The 21,082-nt window shown below is 40.4% G+C and overlaps 1 protein-coding gene across 3 annotated transcripts; it reads left to right on the forward strand.

The window, feature by feature from the left end:
* The first annotated feature begins 204 nt into the window (after positions 1 to 204).
* tmem63ba (transmembrane protein 63Ba) lies at positions 205 to 20,675 on the forward strand. 3 transcript variants are annotated; one of them, XM_041947562.1, is made up of 24 exons: positions 205 to 472; positions 6,503 to 6,732; positions 7,014 to 7,093; positions 9,144 to 9,185; positions 10,379 to 10,469; positions 10,584 to 10,621; positions 10,749 to 10,891; positions 11,981 to 12,032; positions 12,145 to 12,253; positions 12,354 to 12,424; positions 12,962 to 13,042; positions 13,231 to 13,354; positions 13,797 to 13,930; positions 14,053 to 14,190; positions 14,541 to 14,694; positions 14,883 to 14,989; positions 15,134 to 15,220; positions 15,339 to 15,404; positions 15,554 to 15,716; positions 16,067 to 16,172; positions 16,343 to 16,510; positions 16,655 to 16,770; positions 16,879 to 16,950; positions 17,483 to 20,675. In XM_041947562.1, the coding sequence occupies exons 2-24, from the start codon at positions 6,535 to 6,537 to the stop codon at positions 17,660 to 17,662; spliced, it is 2,520 nt and encodes an 839-aa protein (XP_041803496.1). In that variant the 5' UTR covers positions 205 to 472; positions 6,503 to 6,534; the 3' UTR covers positions 17,663 to 20,675. The 3 variants fall into 3 exon arrangements, with proteins under 3 accessions (XP_041803496.1, XP_041803497.1, XP_041803498.1); XM_041947563.1 differs by having other exon boundaries at positions 9,147 to 9,185; XM_041947564.1 differs by lacking the exon at positions 9,144 to 9,185.
* The last annotated feature ends 407 nt before the right edge of the window (positions 20,676 to 21,082 follow it).

Here is a 21,082-nt window from a genome sequence, read left to right on the forward strand (position 1 = left end):
ACGTCATACAAACGCGTCAGGGACAGCACAGAAATAGAAGAGTGTAGACGCTACACAACAAAGACGCTACAGAGATTTAGCGATCGTGGTGTGTAAAGATGTGTCGTTCTTCTATATGATCTACTTCAATATACGTCACGCTCTAAACCTGCCTTGCTTTAGTCCCGTTGGACTGGTTAGGTTGAGATAGTTGTTCAACTGGCTGATAGAGACATCCGTAGCAGCTTAGACTTGTCTATCGTTACCAACAGCTAGACTGTTTGACTGACCAGCCCTGTCTGGTTAGCGTCAGTGTTCTGACCAGGGAAGTGCAACGAAGTATAATTTGATGAGGACAGTGTTTTAGTAGTCTCCACCTGTTATTTGCTACATCGAGGGGCTAAGTTAGCTAACGTCAACGTTTACGGTTGCTAGCTCACGTTAGCTACCATTAATTGTGTTAGTCTCTGCCCCTGCTGCGTATCATAGCAAGGTAAGTTGCTTTTCTTATAAATGAACTCTATATTTATTGCTATATCACGACAAATGTGTTTGGTTCTTTACAGTTGCGGCAGCTAACCGTTAGCTACTCCACTTATAAACTTAATGGTTGCTGTCAGAACAACAAACGAGTAAACTCACTCCGTTATCATTAGCATAAGGCTAACTGATCTAAAGTTAACGAACTGCAGAAACAGTAAGGTCAGTGATAATGTGAGCTAGTTTCCATGATTAGTGGAAATTAGCGTTGTTAAAAAAAGTGGGTTAGTCGTGAGGATTCTAGTGTCGGCTTAAGATACCATGACATTCATTATTATTTTATTATTTGCCACACTCGAAGTACAAGCTGCTAACGTCAGATCAGGTTCGGCTGTTGGTCCTCATTAGGCACTTTGAGGTTTGGTTTGTTTTTTAGTCATTGAACATATCCTGCTTTTCGAGATGCCAGAATATTTTTCAAATAATCTCCGAAAACTGTTTGGACCTCCATAATGTTTGGCTGTCTGCTGTTGGGACATTGGCGTGATGAACCGAAAAAGATATTAGACAATGCAGATGTGATTTTAATGAATTCCTATTTAACCATAGGATTGAGGTCAGTACTTTGACATAGCTTTAGATAATCAGTGGAAGATCAGTAATTCCTAACATATCTTAACTATCTAACGCTGGTAGTTGAGCAATGCTGTTATTGGGAGAATTTCTAGACAGTAACAAGTTAACTGTGCTGGATTCACCGACATAGGCTTCATCATGGTCTGATGATTAGTCACAGCTTGGCTGTGACAATTCATGCTCTATGTGTTCCCTTTAGCATAACCTATAAAAGAATAAACATGAGCTGGCTGCTAGCAGTCATGATATTTTTGTTCATGAGCAATACTGTGGTTCAGTGACTTCAACGAATATTGATGGAAAGCCCTCCAGTAAAAATCAGTCAGACGTATTTCTGGGCATACCGATTTCATACAAGATAAAACACAAAGGGCCTCACTAGCTTGACTCGTTTTTGATTGGATTACATTCTTTTGTGACATCAATCAATCATTGCATCCATAAATGTGAGAATTGATGATAAATGCCCATCACATGCTGAATGCAAAGCAATGCCGTAGAATTGTCTTGAGTAGTCTGACCAGCTTCTTAAGTCTTGAATTTATAGTGACCAAATCAGCTTTTCACATTACACTAAGCCTCACATTCATAAGGCTGCAGCCACACAATTTTTGATATTATTACTTTATTGATCACCAAAACAATCAATTGAATAGCTGTAACTGTTTGTGGTCTTTTCGATTTGAATGAGTTCAGGCTTCCCTTTAGATTGGTTGGAACATGCACCTCTGTCTTTTGATGGTAGAATTCAATTACAATAGTAAGATTGCTTTTATAAAGATGATGTAGTTCATGGAATTATACAACACTGATTAAGACCTATGTTGTGCTGCTGATTTCAAATGAGAAACTAGGTGCACTTGCGATCTATTGAGTTTAATAGTATATTATCAGATAGCATCAACTTTCATTTGTTTTCCCTCTAATGTTAATGTCAATGCTCTCTCCTCTCCTTTGCTGAACATTTCTTGAACATCTTGGACTAAGAAACGCTGCTGCATGAATCTATGTCAGCAGGGGAGGAGATTTATTTGAACTCCAACATATAATTTTGTTCCTCATTTCCCTTTTTTGTATTGTGTGTGGTCTTAACTTTACATATACGCTGTGGCACGATTATGAAACCGCACTCTGACATCACAATCTGTGATAATCAAAGCTCACACTCTGAGCAGTGGTCAATGATTTGCAGAGTAATACCACTAAGACTAATATGTGCATGTCTGGATAATCAGCATTCACGCACCTGTGAATTCACAAGCAGAGCAAGGCCCATCATGGATTCAAAATTGTCTTTACATACAGTATTAATACCTGGACATGCGAGTACATTTTGATTAGATTTGAACAAATGTGTAGATGTGGAAATGTGTATTTGTTGTCCCCATACTTGAGGTCAGGTGTCGTTGGCACCTTCTTTCAAGGGTGTCTGATAATTCTTTCTTACTTGTTTTCACATAGCTGATAAGTTTATCACAAACCCTTGAAAAGGCGATAATGGAAACTGTGATATGTGTTGTGAAAAGAATGTAGGATCTGTCTATCTAAGGCTTTATGAGGTGATTGTTTTGAATCAAGACTTGTGAATATCTGTTATTAAATTGAATTGTTTTTTTTCTGGGAGTACAAGTGAAGAGTTAGTAGATGTAGTTAGTGGAAGTGGAACATGTTTACTTCTATCTTTCCTGCATGGAGCACACAATAGTATTCTACTTTAAGGGAGTGGTTGGTTTTCGGTCATTATTTGGATTATAGGCTAGTATGAAAGACATGGACAAAACCAATTAAACTTACTTTTGGCACCTAATGTTAATTTTGTTTTAATTGGTTTGGAAAGCAAGATGGAGCATGTCAGGTTTTGTCGTGTTCTACAGCTGAGTACTGAATTCATTACCCACTGTTTTGAAGCAGTGCGCAAAGCCTCTTCAAATATTTAACTAATGAAGATTAAGGGAATGACTCACACTCTGATTGAAAACAATGTTGATTTAAATGCACAAGGCAAGGTCATGAATATGTGTGCTGTTGCTGACTGTAGATGGAAAACATTAGTGTTGTGCAGATTCAGAGTCCAGTTTCTCAATGTATCGAGAGGGAGGAACACTTAACAGTAAAAAGGTTTTTCATCTGCATTATTAGCCTGTAATGATCATACAGCTGCCTGTGTGGACTTCAATGAGGCACAGTAGTATGACGTTTTAATGTCATCTGTCTTGGTATACGTTTTGTCTTGACATTGTTTGTCTAACTAAAAAAAGAAAAACATGTCATATCCCGGGCAATTAGACAAACCACATTTTCCCTGCTTAAGCTGTAAAGCAAACAGCAGACTCACTCTGGATTGTGTTTCAAATGGACAAGCATGGGATTTTCTCCCCCACTGCCTTCATCCCCTTTATGTTTATTTGTATTTTGAGAATGTGTGCCAGACTGATGGTACCATAGCAACTAGCATCAGGTGGAAAGGTGGCACAGTATTTCTGTACCGCTGAGTCATGCTGTAATCACACAGTGCTGCTGAAAATTGTTTCAGACATTGAAATTATAATAAATCCAAAATTAGTCTCAGACTTCTGTCTGCAATGTTGGCTGTTACACTGAAGAAATATTTAATTAATATTTCACATGTCACAGTCTAAATTTTATATTTAGGTTGTAACTACAGGCTTTTAACATTGCTTACCATTCACAATCAAGTTAATATTGTGTTTTAGCTAGTACTTTGGTTTATTATTACATCATTCACCATTTCAGCTGAGATGTTTTGCATTTATTGTACGTGATTGATCTGAGGAGTCTTGGTCCAAATTCATGTGTCTCACTTTTAATAGTGCTTTGTGCAGACAACAGAAGTCCCTGAGTTGCTTCAATTATCCATTCCCTCGTGGACATGCTATCATATGTACACAAAATACCAGTACCAAACAATATTATGCAATCCTATAAGAAATTCCACCTTAAAAAACATTTGAGTCAAGCAGCTGTTGAATACACTGCCAATTGATTAAAGCCTCAAAACGAAAGGAGGCTGTTATTGCAGTGTTATTGTATTCAAGGTGTTCGTGTTATTGAGCCCAACCACTGTAAATTGAAAGCAAATACAAATGACAGAACAGTAAGAAATTTAATTTTTGATTTCAATATTAGTGGCTCCTGTTCAAAATAAGTGCTCTTCTCTATGCCACACTAAAAGAGTCAAAGAACCTCAGCCATAACTCAAAGATTAATTAAAGATTTATTCCAAAAAACAGCATGCATACTAGGAGAGTGTAGAGAAAGTGTAATTACATAAAAACGTTCCATGGTCTGTCTCTTCTTATTGCAGTTAATGCTTGAATTTCCAACAATGTAGGCCTTAAGGGCAGTGCTTTTCAACAGCTGACTCAACTCTTGGATGCCAGACTTCTTAAATTTTGAACTGTCATATACAACAACAACAACAACCACAAAACAAGATCAAAAAATAACTTGCAGCAACTTGGCTCAGTTGCAGTGTTTCATCACATAACAAATTTACACAAAACTTGTGTGATGCTGAGAGCCTCAGTGGAATACAGTCTTTCACACCAAATGCTTTGTATAAATGTTATATTCCTTGATTCCTCAATCCTATAAATACATGCTGTACACATTTTAAAAATTGACCACATCACTCAAGAAGAGACACAAAACTTGACCTGTGACAATATTCTTGTGTCACGACGCTGAAATTGCAGCCCTGAGGTGTGCTTACTGTACCATAAGTAATATCTAGAACGTAGGTGTTATAATAAGTTGTCTCATTAAATGTGCTGAAGTCCTTTTCAAGATGTTGGTGTTGCATGTTAAGCAGTCTGAACTGTGGCAGTGGGTCCAGGATGTGCAGCAGTGTTGTTGAAGGCACAGGGGGGTATGTTGTGTCCTCCTTGGGTTGAGACCGGTCCATTTGAACCCTGTGGTCTCTATCGGCTTATTGTTCAGCTCTGGCTGCGTCCCTCTGCAGTGATGTCACAGCATTCCAGGGAGCGGATAAATGAGTTAGTGTTAGGGCAGATGAGCAGCGTCGTGAATGCTGCTGGTAATAGTGGGTCGAAGGGCACAAGTATAGCAGTGCAACTGTGCAAACAGACTTGCCAGCACTCACCAGAACACCTACGCGTCTTCTCCATGCCCTTCGTTCAGTCTGAGTGAAATATGAAACCTTTTAAGTGAGATGGCTCGTAGATCAGGATATCAAGAGTATTTTTTGGATGGAGACAATATCATGCTTAAGTCAATGGGAACTTTCTTGTGTTATGCAACTCCAGGACTACTGTATAGAATGTTGAGTACTTCCCAAGCTGATGTTGATGCAGATGACTGCAGGTATTAATTGAATGGCATGTTGTTCATCTAAGCAATTTTATTGCCCTGCCCCTCAAATTTGCTGTGGGGTTTCATTTAAGTTCATTTGCTGGCCAAGAGCATCTCTGTCTGAGTCAAGGAATGTGGACCTTGGTATTAGGAGGTCTGGTTTATCACACTTGATTTTTGCTGCGTGCCAGAGCAGGCGGGAGGACTATCATGACTTACTGTTCTGGGATTTTGGGAGTATTTTTACAACTAGTCTGAATCCCTAAGGTTGTCAGCAAACTGCTAAGGATGTTATAATGCATTTCTCATAGGACTTATCACACCTCATGTTCCATTCATGTTTTGTCAATGTTTTCCATCATTAGCCTTCCGGTGGCTTGTTAGGTGAACTGCTTGTTGTCTCTTACTGAAATAGTTACGATGCAAAATTAATGAGTTAGCAAGGTATGTTGGGTCTAAAGTCAGAGTTTTCATTGTCACCAAAGTGGCTCGCTCAACCTGGCTAGATCACCATGGTAACATTTGATGCATACCTAGCCTGCTCTGGAGTAGGTTATGTTCATAATGTCTGATTTAAATTTGTTATAAAAAGTGCCACCCTTTCACTAATTCTTTTCCTGGTGACATTCTATGAGCGAAATGAAGAAAACCTTGCTGCTGCCTTGCTGGTCAGTACTGAACACCTAGGTTTTCCGAGTATGGAGTTTCACTTACAACAGTTATGTTTCTTTTGAATTCAGAACAAAAGTTAAAGTATGTCACATTGACCACAAACAAGGAACAGAAAGTGCATAATGGTTTCAAACATTGTTTAAGTTGTTGCATGTGGTCAGAAACAACAGCATGTGACTCATGACAAGACAGAAAATGAAAAAAATTGAAACTGCATTGTAACCATTACAGTGTCATATGATGTGTGTTTTCCAGTTATTTCCATCTTTTCTCCATTTATGTCTTAAGCACTGGGGGAAGGTACTGTTCAGAATTTGTCCATGGCAGACACAGACAGTGTGACCAGTTATGCATAAATGCAATAGTAATAATCGGTATACTCAGTGTTAAAACTTTGTCTCAGCTTTACAGGTTGTCAACATGATGCAGTGAGTGATGCACAGCGTGTTGATATTAATAATGGCCATTTGGGGGGTGCAAGGATGCTCCGATTCAGAGAGCTGCCCGACGCAACCGCCCAATTCCACCTCCAGGGACTTCTGTTACTCGGCCCGCATTCGCAGTACAGTGCTCCAGGGCTTGCCTTTCGGTGGGGTTCCTACTGTCCTCGCCCTTGACTTTATGTGCTTCTTGGTGAGTCTTTCTGCCAGTCAAATGGAGTGCCCAGTTACTACAGCTAATGAGTACCGTTTGCACCATCCAACAATGTATTCCAGTGGTGATGCAGTGCAGGCCCTTCAGTTTTTGTGTCTTCTTTACAACCCTCAGAACTGAGGTAAAATACCTCCAGGAGTGTGTGTTTTTTAAAAGATAAATACCTTCAAGCAGTTATGCAACTTTTGTTCAGCAGACCTCTGTATTGTAAATACATGGACTAGAGGTGTTGACAGCCACTGTTTATTTTGTACTTCTAGGGGCTGCTGGTTGTGTTCTCCTTCTTGAGAAAAGTAGCATGGGACTATGGGCGCCTGGCTCTGGTGACTGACGCTGACAGGTAATTAAAACACATTGATCCAAACTGGAAGGTTCAGCACAAAGACTTTCTCTTTTGTTACGAGTCATGGAAAGCAATAAAATTATGGTCAACATGCACTTATATTTCAAGTATGGTTGGAATTTGATATGTTAACATCACAGTTTGTTTATACATGTAACAAGTGCTGCTGACACTTTACATTAAGGTACACATAGTCACCATTAGCAAGTTGCTTATTAGCATGCATATTGTGGCATATTGGCTCTTCATTAGTCATTAGAAAGTACTTGTTAATGCCTTATTCTGCATGGCCGTATTCTATAACTACTAGTCCATTAACTATTAAGAGTTTTCCCTCAATAACTTCCTAACTGCTTCTTATTGATAGTAGGTAAGGATATTGCTGTACATTGCCGATCTTAATAAACTAAGCCTAACCCTACATAACCATAACCCCCTAATACCCAAAATAAGACATTAATAAGTGCTTTATGCTGCCTAATTCTTGTATTAGGCAATATGGGACAATATGCTACTACTATGTGAACCAAGTGCTAAATACACAGTAGTCATTAATAATTAATATTTGATAGATGCCATTATCCAAAATAAATAACCTAAAATGAGTTTATACATTTTTCTCAGAAGTGTCACTGAGTGTTGGTGATTTGTGTAAACTTAAACTTTACTCCCTCTCTTATATAGTAGTTTGCAGTCTGTTGTGAAGTGCAAAAGAATTTACCTAGCTAGAGTTGTTGACAGACACGCAGTTAAGCCAGTGTTTAGACAGCACTTTCTGTAGAGCCAGTGTAGCAATAATATGATTTGCCTATAGTTAGAAAGTGTGCAGTGGTCAATAGGGACAAAATGTATGCCAAAGGGTGCCCATGGCAGCCTTGTCAGCATCATGTTAGTGTCTCAGAAGGTACTAGTTGTGCTGCTGTTAACTCTTACTGATGAAAATTGTCTTTAATTAAAACATATTAGGCACCTTGTGGCTGTCCATTCTGGATTCTGGTTGGCAAAAATCAGTTTTTGTTCAGGAATTAGTTTTCCGACATCACAAGGATGGTAGTCCAGACAGGAAGTCTGTGTCAGCAGTTTCCCTCTTAATCGCAGTAAGGCTTTCTAACATTACCACCATTTGTCACTTGTTGTGTGGTTTGTTCACTTTGAGATAAAAAGGCCAGACTGCTGTTGGAATAAGCCTGGAATAGAGAAACAAATTATTAGTAGCAATTATTGATTTAGATAACCCTTTAGATCCATTTCCCAGACTACTTAAAAGCCACTGTCTGCATCTAAGCCCATTATCATATGAATATATGCTGCCAGATATGTTAGGATAAATTGAGATTGATGTCTGTACACTGATCACATGATGAGAAAAGTCGCGGAAGAAGCCAAAGAGGCACCTGTCAACAGGTACTGATTCCTTTGAAACAAGACAAAACAAGCGGACTGATCAAGTTAGGGGGAGAGAGAGATCAGATCATCGCTACAAACCTCTTTGACTGTGAACCCTGGAAAGTACATGGCACAGTGCTCCATCACCTACATGTCCTGCTGTGTTTGTGTAATGTTGCAGCTTCACTATTTTTGCAGCTGCATGTGAGCAGAGATTGAGGTTGCAGCATGGTGGGAGGATGGGAGGGGGGTGGCAGCATGGGACAATTTTGAAACAGACAGGAAATGTAGTTTGTTGTCTCATGACACCGTGCTGACTAGAGATCAGTGTCTGTCTTGTTCTTGTAACATCTGAAAAGTGAATGTAACCTTACTGGGAAGCTTGTTTTATCACCACAAACGGGCTATAAATGACGTCCGTTGTTCCAGCTACATAAACCATGACTCAACTAAAATGAATGAAAGGGTTATTATGCCATAGGCCATAATGTGTTTATATGGCTGGATAATGTATACCAGAATGAACTGAAACCTTCATTGGTATGCCTGTGGTGTAATATGCTTCCACAGTGTTTTTTCTGAACCAGCACCCTTACTGGCCAACAGGGCCTTTTCCTCTTAACTAAGCTGAATGGCTTTGTTTTGCTTTTCTTTTCACTAGAAGAATGGATCAACGGTACAGTCGCCTGGATGATCGGGAATAGTATGTTATCTCTCCATACCGTAGACTCACTGCCCTTTTCTCTCTCCTTTCCCATCTCTGTAGTTAACCTAACTCATAACTCTTGTCTACTCTGCCCAGGCCGCTGTGGGTTTCAGCCTGATTTTCACTCTTGAAGGTGTAGGGTTTTTTTTCCCTCCTCCTCCAGGGGTGTCCCAGTGCCAGGCTCCTAATTATTCTCCCTCTCCTTGTCACTTGTATTTCTGCTGTTGGGTGTCCCTGTCCTCTGTCACTGTCCTAATCAGATCTGTGTGTGCTAATCTGTGTATTGACCTCTTTATGAAGCGCGGACTTCTTCTGTGTGAGCGCGCCGCATGAGCTGCACAGACAGGATGCTTACAGGGAGAGGTAATGTTTCCCTGATCTGTTGTTGTTCATAGACAGGCCCTAACATGGTGTACCTACTGTATATCCTGTCTACTAGAGCTGAGATGAGCCATTTCAGTTTCTCACAGGAATGTGCTTGAGGAGCTAGAGGAGGACTGACAGTGGATTACATCCACATGCCCTCTCCTCATTCCATTAGAAATCTTTTAGAGCCCTGTCTGACGTCACCCTTTCATGTAATAGTCAACACTGAACCGATGTTGGAATTCCAGCAGAGCCTGGGTCCTCTTCATATTTTCCAGTTATTATTATTTATAATAATATAAATTGACCTGGAATGACCACACTGGGAAGTTGTGCACAGTATAAATTGATGATGAAATTTTTGTCCAGGACAACCAGTGGCTCTGCTGGACAAATTCCATAAATGTGATGATCGCTGGGTTTTTCTTGTTTCCTCTTTGAATCTTCTTTTCTATAGAGCTTTGCCTTCTAACTTTTTACTGCAACCTTTCCTCCGACAGTGATGGTGTACCCAACCTGTGTAAAGTAGGCTCTTGTAATACTTGTAACTCCAGGTGAAATGTGGCTGCAGAGATTGTTCCTGTGGTTGACTGGTTTACCAACCCAAATCCTGTGTTCAGCCCACACAGGATGAACAGGGGTGAATCTCTTCAGCCCATTTCAGGGCAAGTGTTCGTGCTTTATGTTGTCAATGCTTCCACACTGATGGTAACCCCACTGTCTTGAGAAACAAAAAACTAACACATCCTTATGGTATGTGGTGATGTCGAGGTAGTTGTGCATCATCATGCAAATACTATGTGTTGTATTTTTTTTGCATACAGTGTGGCGTCTGCCATGACTTCAGAGACACCGGAGCGCTATGAGCGCCTCACCTCAGTTTCCAGCTCTGTGGACATTGATCAGAGAGACACAGTAAGCGTGCCTGTGTTCGTACAGGACAATAAATATGTCTTTTTTGGGTTAAATTGTATGTTGCATGTGATAACTGGTACAACCTCTTCAGTTCTCTGCTCTGTTCTTTTTTAGGGCTTCTGTTCCTGGCTAACTGCTATCTTCCGCATCAAGTGAGTCAACCTACTCAGAGTACATTGGACATAAGAAAAATATGTGAAACACTGATTATACTGGATCTGAATCTGAATCTTGAATTAGCCTGAATTGGTTGATTTTGTTGGTGTGTTCTCTCTGTAGGGATGAAGAGATAAGGGAGAAGTGTGGTGAGGATGCAGTACATTACTTGTCCTTCCAGCGCCACATCATTGGCCTGCTGGTAGTGGTGGGCGTACTCTCTGTGGGCATCATCTTACCTGTTAACTTCTCGGGAAACCTACTAGGTGAGTAGAATGAAACTAGGTGATGCTGCCCTGATGCTTGTTTTTGCTGCTTTATTTTTCTCCTTTTGATTATTTTTTTTCTTCTTGTTCAGCGAACTGTTGTTCTGCTTTTTCTTTCTCCTGACAAAACCTGCCTTCTCATGACCAATCAATTGGGATTTTTACCACAGTTTGCATCACACTAGGGCTCTCAAACTTGGCCAGAAATTGCGTTCAAATATTCCTTCTAAAAAAATCACATAGGTTCAAACCATTCGAATAGTTATTTTTGTGTGTTATGTCCATTAGAGGGAAGTACAACAAGAGACATACCTCTTATATAATATTTCAACATGAGGGTCTTTTAGAAGATCTACATACCTACACATTATAAAATAAACAATATTAAATAATGTCCTGTACCATATTTGTTTCCAATTTGTGTTGGCCCACGTGTCCTGGAAGATTTTAATGTCCCAGACAAACTGGAGGAATTCTGGTCAAGTATTATCTGATTGTGGACCCTATTTTCCCATGTTTTTGTTTGAAGTGGCAATTTTTAGAGTTTTTTCAGTACTGAACGAGAGCACTGCAGCCAGCAGCCACTAATGTAATCCATCCAGGTGTTTGCGCACTATTAATGTGCATCCACTAAAAGTGTTTTTGCCACCGACAAGCTCAGATTGTTATAATAAGTGTCTGACAGTATTATGGAAATGATCTATACAGAGACAGACCTTTTTGTTTAAATGTAAGATCCTTTTTGGTTAACCAGCAAGAATAGCTTGAAGAATACAGTTTTGCAAAACAGAAGGATGACAAGGAGGCTGCACCATGGGAGCAACTTAGCTGTGGTTTGAAAAGGAGGAAAATTCCTCTGTAGGGTAGGGTAACTGTACAACTTGCGTCATTACATTAAACAGAGTGTGCCCGGCTGTATGTAAATGAGAATGCTCGTGGAATATTCATTGTCCCCTGCCACGTAAACAGCTCGGTATGAATATTGTCATTTTTTGGAATAAGGACAAAAACTGGAATATGGAATTACTGGAAGTAAGGACAGGACTCCTGGTGATTGACTGTCTTGTTTCTTTTTTTTTTTTGTTACAGAAAACAATGCCTATAGTTTTGGGCGAACCACTATAGCAAATTTGGATACGGAGTAAGTCATTCTGATACTGCCAATTTGTTTTACATATTATACTGTACTGCCTTATGTTGAGTCTTCACTTTCTGATGCTGCCACTAAATCCCTTCTGCCTTTATTTCCGCAGTAATACACTACTGTGGCTGCACACCACCTTTGCATTTCTCTACCTGTTACTGACAGTGTACAGCATGAGACGGCACACCTCCAAGATGCACTACAAGGAGGATGATCTAGTGGGTGGCATGCTTTCAGAAAATGGCTGTTTATAAAATCTTTGTACACACAGGTCTGAATTTAGTTGGCAATGACTCCCCTGTCTTCATTTCCATGCAGGTGAAACGCACTTTATTTGTCAATGGAATTTCCAAATACGCAGAGGAGTCTGAGATAAAGCAACACTTTGAGTAAGCACTCTTCACGATCACTGGTATCTTGGCTCCGCAGTTAATATCTCACAATGCTTCAATCTGCCTGCTTATTAAGCTGGTACACTGCTCTGTTGACATGGCAGTAAGTCGTGCAGTAACTGTATTAAGGTATATAAGAGCCATGCCCTTTCCTGTTAAAAGCGTTTATCTTATCCTGGCTCATATGGCTTGGAACAGACAATGACAGGCCTATATGTGTAATTGTCCATAATAGAAACCAGATGAGCAGGATCATGTGAATCATGTGTCAAGAAGCGCTGTCCCTGAGAAGGGGGTGTTTGGCTTCTGCTTGTGAACTGCAAAAATGAACGACTCCATGATTTTTACTGTTACAGCATTTCACTGTTTGTGGCTGTTGCATTCGTACCTTTTTTGGGACTTGCCAATGTGATTATTGACTTGTCAGTGTTATAATGTGGTAGAGATACTGTATGTCATGTGTGTGTAAGTACTGTTGTATGTCTACGTTTGTGCTTTTCTAACATACTCAATCTTTGACTTTCTCTCCCACAGGCTTGCATATGAAAACTGTGTCGTACTGGAGGCTCGTATCTGTTACAATGTGGCCAGGCTGATGTATCTCAACTCTGAGAGGTAACAATGTTTTAACCACATGTATGTATGTATGTGTGTGTGTGTGTGTGTGTGTGTGTGTGTGTGTGTGTGTGTGCGTGTGCGTGTGCGTGCGTGTGCCCGTTCATAGCATTTCGGGGTGTACTTGTGAAGTGTCTCTTTGCCTCCAGAACCTGAGCCTCAGTCTGACGCTGATGTTTTGCATACAGGAAGAAGACAGAGCGCAGCAAGAAATTCTTTGTTGACCTGCAGGCCAAGGAGCATATTCCCACCATGATCAATCCAAAACCCTGTGGACACCTTTGCTGTTGCATCATCAAAGGCTGTGAGCAGGTCAGACAGATATATCGTAGCTTTATCTCAAAACCACACACGCACTCGTGAAGTTTGTTTACAAGCAGATACTAACAGCGTAAAGGTGGACGATAAAGAAGGCATCTATCAGATTTTAGAGTCCACTGACAGATTCCTGTATAGAGTTAGGGCTATGCAGGAAAAAACATAGCAAGCAACGTAGCATGCCGGTACCTGCTCAAAGTGGTTTTCATTATTAATAATAAGAAGAATAAAAGAATAATGGTAATCTTTTTATAGCAATTATTCTCTGTAGATCAGGAGATCGTATTCTTGTGTGTGGTGTTTAATTTTTTATGCAAAGCATGTTCAGTAAAAGAGTCTCAAGATGTTGAACACCAAGACAAACAAAAACAAATGACATTAAAATTACACTGATAAAATTAAAAACCATGTAAAAATAAAACCATGTCCTTCACAGGAAGAGGCTGTGAGCTACTATACGAAGCTAGAGGCACAACTGAAAGATGACTACAGGAAGGAGAGAGAAAAGGTTAACAGGAAGCCCTTAGGAATGGCCTTTGTTACCTTCCAAAACGAGTCCATCACCGCCATGTAAGTTGTTTTACATGTGGTTGTCCATGTGAATCTGTGACATTGGTTTTGAATTTTACTGATTATTAGGCTCTTGCCTCACTGTAATGTCTGTTCTTGTTTTGGTGGGTGTTTCTTTTCAGAATCTTGAAAGACTTTAATGCTTGCAAGTGTCAGGGCTGTCAGTGTCGTAGGGAGCCGAAGAGCTCTCAATTCAGCGCCAAGCTCCATACACACAACTGGACTGTCAGCTACGCCCCTGATCCACAGAACGTCTACTGGTAAGAACACATTCAGCTCACATATCATGTCTGCAGATATGTGAGCTGGGCTGCACATGCATTTATATTTTATTGATTACATAATTGCACCAGTTGAAAAGGATGGTCACATTTTGGGAGAACAAAAGTACTTACAAATATGCAAAGGGAATTCTACAAACACAGACTTGATGTATAAGACTCTTAATATCACGCTGAGGAATAAGTAGACTTCACTTTGAAGAGACTCTCTCACTCCAGATGACAAACCGTTTTCTGAGCTGCAGTATCAGTTTACAGGCCAGCTGTGTCCATAACTGCGGGTCCTCACCCAGTGTCAATCTATCCGCTGCATAACCTTTATCCCACAGGGAGCATCTGTCAGTGGGAGGATTCTCCTGGTGGATCCGCTGCTTGATCATCAACATTGTCCTCTTCCTCCTCCTCTTCTTCCTCACCACCCCGGCCATCATCATCTCCACCATGGATAAGTTCAACGTCACCAAACCAGTGGAGTTCCTAAATGTGAGTTTTGAATATTTTAAAGCTGCTTTCTGTCTAATTTCTGACTTTTAGGAAAGGAGTTCAGTATCTTTATCGTCGCCACAGTTAGCTTTTAAATCCAGTCGCATTTCTACATGCTGTTGCAGAGGCACAGGAAGTCACTTATCAATTTCTTGACACACATTTCCATGTCATGATGTGTCCTCCAGAATCCAATCATCACCCAGTTCTTCCCCACCCTCCTCCTGTGGTCCTTCTCTGCCTTACTTCCTACCATTGTGTACTACTCTGCCTTCTTCGAAGCCCACTGGACCCGGTATGGTTTACGCTACAACTGAATAAATACAGTAGTTCAGCACATTCAAAGTCATGTTGTCTTTATTCCTATTTAAGGTTTAGACCGTTTGACTGTTTTCTGTCTGCTCTTTTAACAAGTGTAAATTTTCCTTTGGCCTTTCAGGTCAGGAGAGAACAGGACCACAATGCATAAGTGTTACACTTTCTTGATCTTCATGGTCTTGTTGCTGCCCTCCCTCGGGCTCAGCAGGTATAGGATGTTATTGATTTCTGCCCTGCAACACAATGAAATACAAAGCAACACATTTGTTTGTATTCGTCAGCCGAAGTGTGTGAATTGATTCCTTTCTTTCCTTGTATGTTTGCAGTTTGGATGTTTTCTTCCGCTGGCTTTTTGACAGACGATTCTTGGCAGATGCCAAAGTCAGATTTGAGTAAGTAATATAATTTTATGGATGTTTGAATTCATCAATCATTTAGCAATAACCCTAATAGGCCTCATATACCTAAATCAAGTTGACATGAAACTGGCTTTTGCAACGGTCATTAGTGATACTGACACTTTTTTTTCTTTGCTCTTTAGGTGTGTGTTCCTTCCTGACAACGGAGCCTTCTTTGTGAACTACGTCATTGCGTCTGCATTCATTGGTAATGCCATGGACCTGCTGAGGATCCCTGGTCTACTTATGTACATGATCCGCCTCTGCCTGGCTCGCTCTGCCGCAGAGAGGAGGAACGTCAAGAGGGTTAGTGTGTCCCCTGCTTGCCAAGTTGAAATCATTTATGGGACCATGACCCATAAAGTAGTTTGGTTTAAGAATTAATAACTGAGAATGATTAATCTCTTACATGAACATCTACTATAAAACTGAATGGAGAATTCATTGTTTCATTGTTTTGCACACGAACAATTAAGCTGCTTAAGTCATTAAGCCAAGTTTAATGTCATGAAATACATAAATGAGTGAATCAGAATCTCTGCTGTGCTTTAGGTTGGAAATATGTTTTGTGTGTCTTTGTCAGCTTCACGTGATGTAGAATTTAGGATGTTTAGATTTTGTATTTGATTTGGTATCCTGTCATTGTCTCTTCATAGCACCAGGCCTATGAGTTCCAGTTCGGGGCAGCTTACGCCTGGATGATGTGTGTCTTCACCGTGGTTATGACCTACAGCATCACCTGTCCAATCATTGTCCCTTTCGGTGAGTTCTGCCGGGTTGCTGGTGTTTCACATGGAGACACTGTGCAGATTAAATGGCTGCAGGGTAAACACACAGAGCGCAGGGAGCGGTTCTGCTCTGTACACAGAAGCTTATCAGCAGGCCTAATTGGATTATTTCCACTAATTGCTTTATCTCTCTTCTTTGCGCAGGGCTGATGTACATGTTGCTGAAACACCTTGCAGACAGATACAACATGTATTATGCATATCTGCCATCCAAACTGGACAAGAAGATCCATTCTGGAGCCGTCAACCAAGTGGTGGCCGCTCCTATTCTCTGTCTCTTTTGGCTCCTGTTCTTTTCCACTGTTCGCTCGGGTAAGATGAGGACTCCATCTACAGGCCACTAATGTCCTAACAGTCAGCCAAATTTAATTACAGTATATCCGCCACTTTGGTCTGAAGCATTATAAAGTATTAGCACCTGTTACACAAGTGTCCCTCCACTGTCTTTTCCCCCAGGATTTTCAGCTGCAACGTCCATGTTCACGTTCGTAGTTCTGATCATCACAATCATTATCTGCCTCTCTCACGTCTGCTTCGGACATTTTAAATATCTCAGCGCTCACAATTACAAGGTAACAAGTCAACCCTTGTATGCGTATTATTCATGTTTTCTACATTTCAGTATTTCAGACCGGCATTACATTCAGCTGCTCATGTTAAACGCATGTTTTCTGTGCCAGATTGACACCCAGGACGTAGATGGGGTGGAGAATGGACGTCCAGTGTGTACTTCCGCCTCCAACAAGGCAGCAGTATGTATTCAGTCATGTGTCTCAAGATCAAACAGTGGAAAGAGATATGATGCACTGCCAAAGCTTGTAGGTAGTGACCATGGGGCGAGAGTCAAGTAAATACCTCCATGTGTACACAAGAGTACAAAACAGACCCCATTAAGAACAAAGATTAGAAACTAAAAATAGGGATAAAGGTCACTGTGGTTTTACCCTGAGAAAATACAAAATGAAGAGGTTTATTCAATATTTCAGACAAGCATGGATCTGTTTTTAAGATAGTTTTCATACATTTTGGTCTTTTTTTCCTCATCTTCAGCAATACTTTGTAATGAAAAGAAGACCTTGTTGTTTCATTTAACTTCTGGTATAATAATATGTTATTAGCACTGTTGAGATTCTAGCTGTGCTCTAAATAGCCAGAGGACAAACCAGCAAAAGTACAGGACATGTTAGAACCCATAGAGACAACCTTTTGTTGTAGGGAGAACTCACTGTGAAGCATAAAGTAGGTATCACACTTTAACATTCTATTTCATTTTCTCTCCTACAGCAAATGTACATTGCTCAGGTACTTCAAGACCCAAATTCAGAGGAGGCCGGCTCAGGTAGTGGTGAGGACGACGGCCAGGGATCCTCGCAGGACGAGGAAATAATCAATGTTGAAAATGGCCTGAATGAGGACTTCCAGTCTGGTGAGGACAGCCTCATTGATAACGAAGTGCGGCACTGATGCTGCCTGGAACAGAAAGAAAATACCCTAAGTTTAACTTAGGAGTAGGAGGAGTGCACTGAATATGTGAATTAAACCAGGAACTGAACCAACAGTTCTCCAAAGCATCTCAACCTCCATGGAGGGACTGTACACTAACATAAGCACACTGTCTACTAAGGATTAAATGGATTGTTGCTCAAGGACCCTTCACTGGGTCTCACCAAACAACGTCTTCTGTCTGTGTACCTGCAGAGGAAACCTACTCTGACAATGCAAGGGCAGCAACATCCTTCTGCCCAAATATAGCCGAGGCACACCCGAAACACTGCACATGGACCCTTGAAAGAAAGACACTAATGCACAAATGAAGAATATTTTGCCTTGTCTTGTTAGGGGAGTGATATCCTGCCTGTATTTCCTTAACATTATTGCACTTGAAAGAGAGGACATGTCCTATAAGCTCGAGTTTCACTAAGGTACTGTTATACAGCATGCCTTCATGTTCAAAGGGTGGAGGGAGTTTCCTGTAATGCTTTGCCAGTATCTCTAATCGTCTACTACTGTAGATACCTCCCTGAATAAGCAGCTGGTGTGAGAGGAGAACAAGAGTTTTCCCCACCTCCAGATAGCTTGTCTGTGCAGATGTAATGCTCTCTAAATGGTTCTTCCAATTCCATAAAAACCTTTAAAAAAAAGAAAAAAAAAGAAAAGAAAAACAAAAAAAATCATTGCTACTAACAGTCCTGGACACTTTGACACTGTACAGCTACAAAACTCTGGATTTGTTTTTTGTTTTTGTTTTTTTTAAGCCGTTTTGACATGGTATTTATTTGTAGGCACTGAATTTTAATGCTATCAAGCTTGATACACCCCTAAACTGTGGAAGAAGGTAATTCGTATCTTGGCACACTACATTGATAAAGACCTTTTTGGCGTCCGGTCTCTGAGCCTGTGTTGGGAGTTGCTGTTGGACTGCTGCTACTGATGCTGCCCCCAGTAGGGGGAAATCTTTGCACAGCTGCTGCAGGAGGACTGGAGGCCAGGAGCCTGCTGATCCTTTTGTGTTACTCAGAGGATGGAGAGAAAGGCCTTTTGGGCTGTTTCTAGGTCAGTTTCAGATGATACTCATTGTGACTGGTTCTCTTAATCTGTCGTTTTCAGGTGTATCTTTTTGTCCACGTGTTTACGTCTTTAGACACTTTGAAATTAGCATTCAGTTCAGTTGGCTACTGATAGTTCCACGAATGAACTAGTCTACAGTGTATGTTATCAGTCGGCCCTCTGTCAAGTCCTTTTCAGTGTAAACTTTTTTGTAGACACTTCATCTTGTAGGTAGCATATTTTAAGTTCCAGTGGTCACTGAGCATTGTTTTCCCATTTGCCAGGACTCTGTGCAGAGTTGTAGATTGATTTGCTCCAATTGCACAGTGTTGGTGATAACATATCTTAGGCTAGGCCACTCAAGAGACTTACAGCAGCGTATAGGGCCCAGACCCATTTATAGTCATTTTCAAACCTGAACTTTATGCAATTGAATGCTACCATGCCCCCTTCCCCCATTGAAAACAAAATGTAAGATATGTTCATTATGTTGCGTCTTCAGATGTTATGAAGTAATAAGTATCACCCCACAACTGAACCGTTTGCAAATCCAGTTACTAGCTTTGTGAGGCCTCTGCCAGAGCAATAGAAATGTACTACAACTCCACGCAGATCAAATGCTAATCACATATGTGATCTGCCTCAGCCATATTAAGCAGCTTCTAATCAGGTGTCATGAAGACAAAAATACACACACACACACACACCAAGTAACAAATGATAATGTGAAATGCAGTGCCCACCAGTTATGACTTAACTCAGGACTCATCAAGCTTCTTGTTTCTGTCATTTCATTTCATCCTTAGTCAAGACAACACTATGAGCTGCCCAATTAAACATAAAGAAGATTGTTGGTAAAGCAAAGCAAAGTGCTGCAGACACGGTACCACTGCAGTCTGCCACTATGGACCAGTTACTATTGGACCATAATATTGAAACCTGTATTGTCCAGCTGCTCAGAGAACCACTGTGGGAAAAGTGCACTAATCTTACTTTCACTTGTATGATTGACAGAGAAGGGCACGCCTTTTGTGGGTGTGACAAACCTTAATTTGTTGGTGGGTATATTAGCACCACATGGGTATATTATTATGGTACTAACAAGAGAATTGTTTGACGCCATTGAGTGTGGTGCTCTTCCAGTCATGATAAGGTGATTTTATATTTTATACCTCTTCATTTTTATACCTCCGAGATGTCTTGAAATCTCTGAATGTGTCCTGTCAAAATAACATATACTGTCCAGCTTTGAGGGAGATGCTTAAAAATATCATCTTGTCTAACAATTTCCTGTACTTAAACGCTGAATGTAGGTTAATTCCACAACTTTTGGTCAAATGAAAGTGGCTTAAAGCAACAGCGTGATGGCTGTATTTAAACCGCTTCAAAAGGACGGTTCACTAGCTAACCAGAAATTGTATGTTTTGTACTATGACAAAACTTACCGGTGTCCAGTCACATCTCATGGCATTTCATTTGAGTACACATGTGCATTTGTCAGTCTGATGGTTGCAATGATTTCCAGTAGTCTTTTGCTAATTCCAAGTCAACGAGCCTCAAGATGAGTAATTTTTTCCAAATTATCTTCATAATGTCTGTAAAGACAGCAGGGCTCACTGGGAATAAATGGATTGTTTTTTGTAAACAGCCAAGCTCTCTCTAACAGAAGTTCTCAGCTTGTTTCTTCGATGTTTTCAGAAAGCGTAGAAAAACGTGTCTGCGTCTCAAAACTGTGCACAATTAGAATGTGTTTTTGTGTGCTTTGACTTTTTTTAGTTTTACATTTTTCTAGATATGAAGAGTAACAGTAGCCGATTTCAGCATTCGATGTCTCATTTTATTATTCTTTCCAAAGGGCCGTCTGTACATCAGATATATACTGTATGTATCTGTCCTTTCCCCCAGCTCTTTGAACAATAAATCTGTATTTAATCAAGTGTGTCCACAGTTTATTTTTAATTATTCTCTGCTGTAGTCTCTTAAAGTGACAATATGGAACTTTTAAAAGAAGAAACATTTTCCCTTTTACATGAAAAGTTAGATTATTAAGCAATAACATGTACTATTCTTCACTTCAAAACACTGTTCTGCTGCTGCAGACTTACTTGGTTCAGTATGACCAGTAGCTTTTGGTGGCTAATATTAGCAGTCCTTCATAGATGTCGCCGTGTAATGGACATTACTGAGTCAGTTTGACTCACTTTTGACTTGTATACTAATGCTCCATACTAATTCCAGTTAGATACCATGTACCACTTGTCAAGGTGAACTGTTTCAGAAAGATCACAAAGAGACATCTTTTAGATTTAGCACTTTTTTGCCTTTGTCTCACCACCA

This window comes from Chelmon rostratus, chromosome 11, assembly GCF_017976325.1.
Source record: "Chelmon rostratus isolate fCheRos1 chromosome 11, fCheRos1.pri, whole genome shotgun sequence".
Taxonomy (NCBI): Eukaryota; Metazoa; Chordata; class Actinopteri; order Chaetodontiformes; family Chaetodontidae; genus Chelmon; species Chelmon rostratus.